Source organism: Ixodes scapularis, unplaced genomic scaffold (assembly GCF_016920785.2).
Source record: "Ixodes scapularis isolate PalLabHiFi unplaced genomic scaffold, ASM1692078v2 PGA_scaffold7__128_contigs__length_106722199, whole genome shotgun sequence".
Taxonomy (NCBI): domain Eukaryota; kingdom Metazoa; phylum Arthropoda; class Arachnida; order Ixodida; family Ixodidae; genus Ixodes; species Ixodes scapularis.
In genome coordinates, this window is record NW_024609882.1 from 73688205 (window position 1) to 73699212 (window position 11008).

Genomic DNA, 11008 nt, shown 5'->3' on the forward strand with positions numbered 1-11008 from the left:
TGAAGCAAACGTAATAGCTGATACTGTTTACGAGTAGAATTTAAACCTCTAATATTGAGTGTACCCAACGTTAAGCAATTAGTAGAAAAAGTGGGAAATTTGGATGCAAACATTATTGGGGCGGAGGAGGAGGTTTGTAATAAAGTGCGATTTACAACAAATTCACGCAAAACTTACATAATTCATAGCTGTGGTGACAAGCACGAGTAAATATACAAATAAAGTAAAGAACTGTCGGTAACTGTACTCTATGTAAACACAACCACCTACTGCGAGGTTTGCTCTCGTTGGCCATCCGGTGGAGCTCGGGGCTTGCGTTTCTTTCTTCCTTGTGGCTTGCTCCAGTCAGGCCCTTCAAGGTCGGCGTCTTCTTCCTCGGCGCGATCTAGCGGTCGCTTGGAGAGATCCGAGCTGTCGCCCATTTCCGAGTCAACTTCAGTGGCATCGTCAAAGGAGAGGTCGTTCCCGTCGACTGTCTTCTGTCGCTGGCTTTTAGAGGAGCCTGGAGCGGCCTTGAGGTTGTCTGCGCCGTTTCCGACGCAGGCAGCTGTCTTGTCAGCTTCGAGAATCGTTGCGGTTGTGTCTTCGTCTTGCGATGCGTCTCGTTTGTCAGCCCCTGAAGGTGCTTGGGTATGGGTGGTAGTTGGGTGCCCAGAGCCGTCTTCGATTTTCGAAGCTTCAAATTCATCGATGAAGAATTCAGAGTTGTCTTCCTCGGGAGCCGGTCGCATTACAGTGGCATACGTCCGGATGCAATCCTCTTGCTCATGTCCAAAACGATGGCACTTGTCACAGCGGGGGACGCGACATTCTCGGCGGATGTGGCCTGTTCTTTTACATCGAAGGCAGAGAGGTGCTCTTCCGGGGACAAGAACGAGAACGTTGCTGCCGAACAGACGCAGCTGGTGCGGGAGGTTTTCCTTGGTTACGCCTTCTTTTAGGTTCATTCTCACCAGCCTTGTCGTCGTCTGAACATTCTGGAAGCCTTCCGCCCTCCATGTGTCGCGGGATACTTCGTTGATTTTTCCATAAGGCTCTAGGGCCCTCCGCACTGTGTCGTCGCTTATGTGAATAGGTATCCAGTGCAGCCGTATTCGTACCTCGCACTCATCGGGATCGATGAGCAGGCACCTTTTTTCTTTCACCACAAGCTCCTTGGCTTCTAGGATTTTTCGCTTCGCTGTCAGGGAGTTGAAGGTGAAGAGCCAAACATGGTTCATCTGGTACGCGCCGGCTCCAATGAGGTCGTTTAGAACGCCGTGGCGTTCCATTTCTCCTCGAAAATCGTCAATCTTGTACGGGCGTCCAGTGATGTCGCAATGAGCGAATACAGAGTTCAAAACTTCAGTACCTGTAGGCAGTGACGGCAGAACCACTCGGTAGGTATCCTGGGACATTTCAGCAGATGAACCACGGCCGGTGAAAGCCGTTGCAGACGCTCCACGGGAGCTCATTTTTTTGCGACCGTTTCGAACGGCGTCGCGCGCTTCTCCCCGACCACAACAGAAGGCGAGAGGTGCGGCGCCGGCGGAGGTATATAAAAATACTGCTACCGCTTTTATCTCGTGTGGTTTTTTCTTTATTTTGGCTCCTATTTGCCCTCCCTGGCCGTAACTTTACCGGCCGCTCCTACAGTATAAAGGGGCGGTCAATTAGATTCCAGTTGAATGTCCCTCCAATCAGTTTCTGCGAGCGGAATTAGGCTTTTGTGCTTGATGCGATGCGGATCTCTCCGCCATTAGGCAGGGACGCTAGGTACTTCCTTGTCCCCATGGAGCTGGTCACGTGACGTAAAAATCCCTCCTGGCCGCGGCCGCAGCCGCAAGATGAGCAAACCGGCCCAGGGGTTTCCCCAGAAATTGAAATTAGGGGGGGGGGGGGGGGGGTCTAAATCTTCAGCGGGGGGAGGGGCATTGAGAATTGGGCAGTTGTTGCGAATGAAGGGGGTGCCTTCAAAAGAACAAACACCCCCCCCCCTTTTATGGGCTGTGTAGGGAAATCAGTGGTCGGCATGTAATCGGTTCAAGTCCAGTCGTGCAAGGGCCGTGGCGCCATCTCGCAATGCCATTTCACACTAGCAATAAAAATAAACTTTTATGTTTTGACTTGTCGCGAAAGGGTGGCGCTTTTATCGTATTTTGTTTGGTCTCGCTGGACGCGGGCGGTTCGGGTTTCAAGGGCGAGTTTCCCAACTGACTTTTAGTAACGTTGGCTGGACGGCGGCGAGAAGCGGCGAGAAAACTCGCCGAGGCGCCGACCGCCGTGATTGGTCGGCGCCGCGACTGACCTTGGAGCCGGCAACCCCCTAGACGCTGACGTCACCGTGGCACGGACAGAGTCGTCAAACTTGAAAACGCAATCTCGCCGGCGAATTCCTCGTGATATCATAGTGATGTCACGGTGACTCGCCGCGAGTTCGGAAAGCGCGCCCGGTTGGAGAGGGGCGAGCAGTGGGGCGGGGAGGCACTCACTTGATCGAATGACGTTTTAGCGAACTCCCACGTTTCACCGAATGACACTTTACCGAATAGTCGGACGCCAAAAGCCTCCCTCCTGGCTATGCCACTGGGTAGACCTGGTGCTATTCAAACTTGTCGAGGAACACTTGTATGACAAGAAAGCGACCGGTAAAAATTGAGGAATGTATGCGACAACTGTACAAACTGTGCGCCAGCATCCGTCCTACCTCCCTCTCAGTGCCCTCTTTATTCTAGGTGTCTGACGCCGACCTGCGTATCCTGGCCATCGACCCCAGGATGCCCGGCTCAACCCACGACTCATATGTGTGGAGGCGTTCGTGGGTGCGCCAGGATTGCGTTGCTGGCCATCTTGTCAGGCACAATGAGTACCTGCTTGGTGAGTGATCTTAACTCAGCACCGTGAAGGCCCGTTCAGACACTTGCAGCCAAGTATGACCAAATGAGACAAGACCGGTTTTGAAGCGTCTTACTACCGGATGCGTTGCTGCGGAGCTGGTCGTAAGCTATCACAAGAGGCTTAAAAACCGGTCTTGTCTCAGTCGGTTGTAGTTAATTAAACGCAAGTGTGTGGACAGGCCTTAAAGGGATACTTCAACGAAATTTAAAATATTCCCGTCGTGTTCAAAAATAGGTTGAATATGATCCACAATATCCGTAAATGACAATCGCACGTTTGTATTTTGAGCCTGGTGGCTGTATTTTTCGTTATAAACGGCCCACTCTGGCAAGCGCTCGGAGAAGGCCCAGCGGAGACCACGTGACATCCAACGCAATCGTGACATAGGTCGTCTCAAGACGAGCAAAGCTACGGCGAGGCTGCCGTCGAGAGGATGGCCTAGTTGTTCCAGCCACCGAAGCGGCGGCTTTTGTACAAATTTTGAGTGACGGGTTAATCTTCTATAATCTTGTAGGGGGACAATAGCGACTTCTGTGACACACAAAAGGCATTCTCGGGAAGAGGGGAGTTCCCTCTGCCCCTCTTCTGTCGTCGTGGCCGGAGGCGAGACAACCTCCGTCACTAGCTGCCAAGGTTGCTAGATGGGCATTACAAGCGAGGCGTTAGCGACATCCACCAGGTGCTCTTTGCTAATCGTTTAATTGGTTTTAAAATTCCTTTTCGTGACTTTTTTAACAAGATATTGGTATGTTCGATTTGATGGTGCTTTTTTGAACACATATAGACCAAAAAATTAGCACCGAAATTTCGTTGTAGTATCCCTTTAATGTTTCAGTCAAGGCGACCACCATTTAAGTAAAGTCAAGGTTCGTGAAGAAATTTTAGTGCTTAAGATACAGGATTAGAACATGCATTAGCAGTTTTAAAGCATCTTTGTTATGAAGCACATACTTTTCACTAGCAGGGAGTTTTAATAGAGCATTCTATACCTCCAAGAACGACACACTATAGATCGATACGACGCACGCCTAAAGGCGTCAGCAAACTAGTGGGTATTGTTTTCGGACTTACTGCAGCAATTGATTAAAACTAAATAATACCCGTTGATTGGTTGTTGTGAAAGCATTCTCCTCAAATGATACGAGTGAGGGACTATATACATGATAAGTAGCACTTGTGCAAAGTTTAGGGAGTGGTTCAGATGTCTAAGGAACAGTCATACTTCTTTCCATGCAGGCGACAGTGGGTACCCCCTGGAGTCCTGCTGATGATTCCTGTGCCTGGGCGGCCAGCACTTGGCACACCGGCTGGGCAATACAATCAGGCCCACACCTCCATGAGGGCAGTCATGGAGCGCTGCATCGGGCTGCTGAAGAGCAGGTTCCGGTGCTTACACAGGCACGGACCCTTTACCATCATCCGAAGACCGCCGGCACGATCGTGGCAGCCTGTGCGGTGCTCCACAATGTCTGCCTCTGCTCAGGAGAGGCCGAGCCAGAGCCCCGGTCAGACTCAGACAGCAGTTCTGACGAGGACAATGACGAAGAAGAAAGCGCTGACGCAGCTCGCGAGCAGAGAGGCCTCCAGTCGAGGCGTCTCTACAGTCAGGGCAAGGCTGTGCGGGACCGCCTTGTGCTTCTGCCGAGCACAACCCACCTGCAACGCGTCCGTGAACGACTGCGTCGCATCCTTCGTCGCCGCCAGCACCAGTGATGCGCTGTAACTCGTCGCCGGGGCCTCTTTGAATTGTGTGTGTGCGTGTGTGTTTGTACAGTGGGGTGGATGTTGTGCCGAAGCCATTTTAAACTTCGTGTGCGCTTGTGTACAGTGATGTGGATGTGCCCGAGTCATCTTGTACCTTCTTGGTGCATGTGTACAGCGTGGTGGGTGTTATGCCAGAGGCATTTTGGACTCTGTGTGTGTGTGTGCTGTGCCGTGGATGTGCCGAAGCCATTTTGGAGTCTGTCAGTGTGTACAGCGCTGTAGATGTTGCGCCAGAGAGAACCTCTTTGGACTCTGTGTGTGTGTGTGCATGTGCGTAGGGAAGGTGTTTTAATGTTTCGGGTGTAAGCACCACAGGCTTGGATGCATGTGCACGTGTAGTGCTTTTGAATTCTGTTCAGTGCTTTGGGCACTAACTCCACAGGTCTGGATTGCGTGGGGTACGTGTAGTGTTTATTTACTTGTTTTCAATGTTTTGGGTGCATGCTCCACAGGTCTGGATTGCATGGGGCACATGTAGCATTTTTCACTTGTGTTCGATGTCTTGGGTGCATACTCTACAGGTGTGGATTGCATGGGGCACATGTAGTATTTTTGACTTGTGTTCAATCTTTTGGGCACAAACTCCTGAGGTCTAACTTGCGTGTAAGCTTGTAGTGCTTTTGACTTGTATTCATTGTTTTGGGTGCAAGCTCCGCAGGTCAAGATTGCATGTGCACGTGTAGCGCTTTTGAATTCTGTCCAATGCTTTGGGTACAAACTCCACAGGCCTGGATGCAAGTACACGTGTAGTACTTTTTAATTGTATCTATTGTTTTGGGTGCAAGCTTCACAGGTCTGGATTGCATGGAAACGTGCAGTGCTTCCAACTTGTGTTTAATGTTTTGGTCGCAAGCTCCACAGGTTCCTGGATGGCATGGACACTTGTAATGCTTTTGATTTCTGCTGCGGCACTTGGAGCTTTTTTTCTGTAGATCAGCTGATGAAGGTCCCTGACACAGTAATGACAGGACTGCAAAGGATGTTTACAAGAAAGAACAAGTAGTGCCATTCAAAGTAATTCTGCCCACTATGTTGCATCTTTGAGGTGGTGCACCGTGGCTGGGGGTGATTAACTTTGGTCTAAACTTATCTGAGTGAAGAACCTTATGTACCCTTGCCATATCAAGCAGATGCCAACAGGCAAAAAAGTTCTTGCTAGCAAACGTGCATTTTTTAGATTTTTCACCATACTATTGGGTTCGAATGAAATGCAAACACCAGAGTCCGTCAACAGATGCTGCACCTGCAGGAGGCATCCGGAAACAGATAAAACTTTGGGGTGAAGAATAGAGCGCTGCGAGCGGGTGCGTCCTATTTTGATGTGCTTGAGCCTCGCCCAGCACAACCCAAGCGTCCACACTGCGCCGGTGTTCTGCTGGAAGTTCCGTCACTGTTCGCATTTAATTCAAACCCAATAGGACAGTCACTGTGTTTAATTCCGATTTCCCATATTGCTTGCATGTGTTGCGAAATACGCAGTACTTTGGAGCAGATGCTTAGGTCTGTGCAGTCCACACATCTTATGGTTGTTAGTCCCTGTCTCTGAATTAATTTGACATAAACAAATTCATGGCAAAGAGGTTCCGGGTGAGGATTCGCCACAGTCGGGTGCTTAAACGACTCGTAGAGTACGCTGTTCGGAAACATGAATGTTAGCGGTGTGTATATAGCCACAACGCTTAGTAAAAGAAGTGTTTTTTTGGCTTGTTGCTACGAAAGGTGGACATATTCAGCCGGTGGCCAGGAATGAGGAACCGCTGATTGCTACTTGTGTTTTTTTCAAAAGAAGCTATGTCGGATTATTGACTATTTTCATCACATGTTTTTGAACCCACTTTCACGGCTTCGTCTTTAGATGGCCAGGTGCTGTTAATATTTTATTCGCTTGAAATGGTCGGTGAGCGAACCCGCCTCCACAATGTTTTATTCTAGCCGATAGATGTCGTCGATTTTGCTGGTGTCACCAGTAATGCACTAGCCTCTTTCACATAAGAACATACAGCCCACTGTATACGCGTTTGCAAGTCCGGTCTCAAGGCGCCGCCATCTTGCTCACTGAGGTGCGCTTGAGAGTGACCACAATCCGATTACGACGCCTTAGCAATGCTCCGTAATCGGATTATGATGCGTCCAAACGCACCCCAGCCGAGCAAAATGGCAGCACTCTGATTCCGGACTTGCAAACATGTCTAATAAAGCGGGATGCTACAACCTTGTGTACACATTTTAGGGCCCAGAGTTACGCTATGAAAGTAACCATCATGCACTGTGAGAACAAAATAAAATGGCTCCATCTTGTACAACAGAAGTTTATAACCATTCCATTATTGTAACAATTACCATCTTGTGACATATATATTTACACTGGTCTGCAAAAAGAAATGTACTTCTTGTGATTGAAATATTATGTACATTAGAAGGAAAAAGGAAACATTAAAGCCACGTCTTGGTGAACGAAAATAGATTTAAAAATAATAAATAAAAGAAAAGCTGCCAGGAGGCAGCTTAGTCCAGAGGCGGCGGAGTGGGGGGCCTGCAGGGCAGAGGCAGGCATGGCTGCCGGGTGGCCGAAGTCATCAGGACCAGCAGGAGGAGCACCAGTGTCGGCTGCCGGATAGCCGAGGTTTGCTGGAATGGGAAAAGTTTCGAATAATGACCATTGCACTACAGGTCACCCATATAGAATAACCAGGGTTCACTGTATTTTGGCCATACTCTGAAGCCAAGTAATGCTTTACGCTGACTGTTTCCAATTGCAGAAACATACTTCAGTTGGCGTTGTGTTTCAAGCCATCTACATATTCATAATGGAACAGCACGAATTTTACAAGGACAGAGGAAGGAACTGGACAGGACGAGCGCTGACTAACAACTGAAAGGTTTATTATCAGGAAATCAACCTAAAGTCTCGCATGCTCTGGGCTAGAATATCAGGAGAACTAAAATATTGGCACACTGAGAGTACACCATGCTCCTCGGAAGGGGAGACAGCAACTTCTATCGCGATGACTAAATAAACGCTGGGAAATATCACTTAGTATGTTCCTTGAAAGCAGTTGTGAAAATATATATATATACATATAAGTAGAGTGGAAATTACAAACGTTTAATGCTCCGAGGGTTATATATGCACTCTTTTGTTATGTGTGTACATATGTGTGCCCTGTTGTACTCTAATCTTTATGCAGAGCACCACCTGATGATTCTGGAACATATCATGGCATATATGACAACATGGTTTTTTCTAATAACTCTTACTAAATCCTTCAGCCCGTCATAAGATGGCTGGGGGTGCCTTTTTTTACAAATTTTGTAAATTGTGCCATTCTGTACTCTTCAATGTCCTCACACATACCAGAAACACTGAATTGTGACGGATGTTATCTTTTTTTCCTTTTTCTTAATTATCATTGTAGTGACCAAACTACCACCTGGTCATAAAACGCTTCAAATGCATGCAGTGCCTGATGTGGCAGTCTTCTTGTCTTTGGTAACAAGGGAAAAGGCATGTGCACCAATACCAGTCATCAACCCATCAAAAAACTTCGTAGGGCGTTAAGGAGTTTGTCCTATACGGGTACCTGTTCAAGGGCAGCAAGCCTAGCCACGGCCAGCTCCACTAGTCGCTGCTGGCCTCTGATGAGTTGCTCGGCCACTGTGTCGACAGAATGCCGCTCTGCCCGGGGACACCGGGGGCGGGGGCGGCTGGCTCTGAGCTAAACACAAAGGCGATTGTGAACAAAGCTGGGAAGGACAATAAGAAAAGGCAGGAACTGCAGCTGGCAGCGACGAGTGTGCTATCACACCCCTTGGGCAGTCATTGCATTATGAAGACAGCAAACTGGTCCATATCAAAAGCGCATGCATAAAAGACACAGGCTGCACTCGGAGCAATTTCTGTTTGCAAACAATGATAACATAATAACCCCCCCCCCCCTTCCCCCTTCACTAACTACTACTTTTAGGGTATAGAGTGGTTTTGTGGACATATGTGCTGGGCACCATTTTCCTCGTCTGCCTAAAGTCTCGCATTCGTCCTGTTTCTGGATTTCCTTCGTATTTGTTAATATAGGCAGGATATACGTCAACTAAAACACAAATATCAGCGCATGCTGTAAGAGACACTTACCGGTGCCACTGGTTCCTGGGACTTCCCCAATAAATACATTGCTGCCTGCCGCAGCTGGCGATGGTACAGCCTGAAAGTGAAGGGGTTCAGGTGAATCTCGCTATCATCGAGCACTATTGAAACAGTAGGAGAGACAAGAAAGTCAAGCAGTATGTTTGGCATTCCTAGAACCCTACAGAAATCTATGATCACATGCAAACTTGTGTAATTCACGTAAAGTGGCTGCAGCTGTCTTCCGAGGACTTCATCTGACTGGCACTCTATAGAGAGGCTTCTTGTACCTGAACACGCTCATAGTGCCAATGTTCACTGTGTTACAACAGACATTGTAGTGACTTAACAATGTGTGCACTAACCATATTTATCACTGTCGACAACTGCTAAGAACAACTACAATCCCTGTGGTTGCACAGGTCATGACATCTTGAGGTGAAGACGAGTATAGCATGTGCTGCAAGTACATTTGGGCCCCATAACAGAACAGAAGCATCCAGAGGAACACTCTAATCATGTCGGCATATGCGACGAGGCCTCACTGTTTATTGAAAACTTTAAATGCAGCCTCTTTAAGTATAGTATTTATGCTGCAATCTTTGCCAGATATAGTCGCGTGTTCTACCGAGTACCTCTTAGCAGGAGGCTGCAACTGCTACTTTCCGATCAAGCAGTCGGACATCATCAGATAAAAGGTTAATAGATAAACATTTGTCTAAAATTACCAAATTGAGAAGCTGCAACTCGATATAAGTTTCGGTTTCACAAAATCTGCACACAATTAAATAATTTGTTCTGCAAAACATGTCTGAAAGTCTTGGGCAAAAACAAAAGAGCTCCTTACCTGTGGCCCCGGCACCGCCGGTGCCCCGCAACCCTCCATGGCATCGGGGCCGATAATGGAAATTATCCTCCCGGCCTCGCCAGGTACTGCGCCTCCGCCTGTCCCTCTGAAGAAAAACGTAGCAATATGAGTTAATTTTACAGAAGTAGCTTACTCATCTCCCTTGGTGGTTTATTTGCAATGCTAACCTCAGTCTTCAGACCGTAAATGTGACACTCGTCATGTGCAATCGTTATCCTCCAACACCGCGGAATACGTCATATTCGCAAGCCATGCATCCAATATCAAAAGTCGGGAACACTCACCTGCTGTTTTTGCGGAAGCCATCGGCCTTCTTTTTGGCGGCACGCACCCTGTCGGTCCAATAGTGCTGCCACCCCCTCCTGTTTTAGAGCGCAGCTCTTAGCGGCCCGTTCCCGGCTTGAGCGGCGTCGGCGTAATCAAGGTCACCCCAAGGTCACGCGACCCCCAAGGTCATCCCAAGGTCACGTGACCCCCAAGGTCACGTGGCCCCTAGAGGTCACGTGACCCCTCCCCCAGGGTCACGTGACCCCCAAGGTCACGTGACCCAGGGAGGTCAGGTGACCCCCCCCCCGAGGTCACGTGACCTCCCCGATGACGTCATCGTCACTGATGACGTCACCGGCATCCGCATCGTCATCATCACTGATGACGTCATCAGTGACGTCACTGATGACGTCACCGGCATCCGCATCGTCATCGTCATCATCACGGCCGACGTCATCAGTGACGTCACTGATGACGTCACCGACATCCGCATTGTCATCGTCATCATCGCTGATGACGTCATCGGAGTCCGCATCGTCATCGTCACTGAAGACGTCACTAATGACATCATCGGCATCGTCACGTGACCCCCAAGCTCACTTCACCCCCCCCCCCCCCCCCCAGTACCCTTCCCTCCTCCTCCTCAAGAGCTGCGCTCAAATTCGGTGTTACAGGGAGTTGTAAACGGCTTTCACTTGTTTTGATGGCAGGTCCGATGGTGTTGAGCTCGGCGACGAGCTCAGCCGAGAGCTGATATTTTTCCATCTGCGTGACTGCCGGCGTGAGACCAGCGGCTGCCAGCGCGATTTGGGGATGTTCCATAAAATTCAATAGTACCTCACGCTGGGCTGTCGACCTCGCGGATCTAATCTTGACATCTTTGCTGTTGGCTCCATCTTTGCCGCCGATTGTAGCAGACGACTAACACTCCGAGTGAATGTGGCATTCATTATTTTATCGCAGATCACTGCAAACAACACAAATTTTTAAGTTTTTATTCACTGCAAATCGATTAGATTCACGTCGGAGCTCGAGAAAACTTTTATCATGGTGGCCCCTCCTTTACGGGAGCGCCGTCGGAGTTCAGCTCTGCGACGAGCTGCGTCCAAATC

The 11008-nt window shown here is 49.0% G+C and overlaps 1 protein-coding gene, 1 long non-coding RNA gene and 1 pseudogene across 2 annotated transcripts; 1 reads left to right on the forward strand and 2 right to left on the reverse strand.

The window, feature by feature from the left end:
* Nucleotides 1-266: 266 nt before the first annotated feature.
* LOC120848845 lies at nt 267-1145 on the reverse strand (the record flags this gene model as incomplete). The annotated part of the gene is made up of 1 exon (XM_040220900.1): nt 267-1145. A coding segment is annotated over one exon (879 nt), but the record flags the coding sequence as incomplete, so codon positions are not given.
* Nucleotides 1146-2559: 1414 nt separating this feature from the next.
* LOC121833163 lies at nt 2560-5070 on the forward strand (annotated as a pseudogene).
* Nucleotides 5071-8343: 3273 nt separating this feature from the next.
* On the reverse strand, nt 8344-9643 carry LOC120848882. The gene is made up of 3 exons (XR_005717791.1): nt 9609-9643; nt 8771-8840; nt 8344-8357 (listed from the first exon to the last, which is right to left on the reverse strand). It is a non-coding gene; the product is annotated as an uncharacterized LOC120848882 (long non-coding RNA).
* Between the last annotated feature and the right edge of the window lie 1365 nt (nt 9644-11008).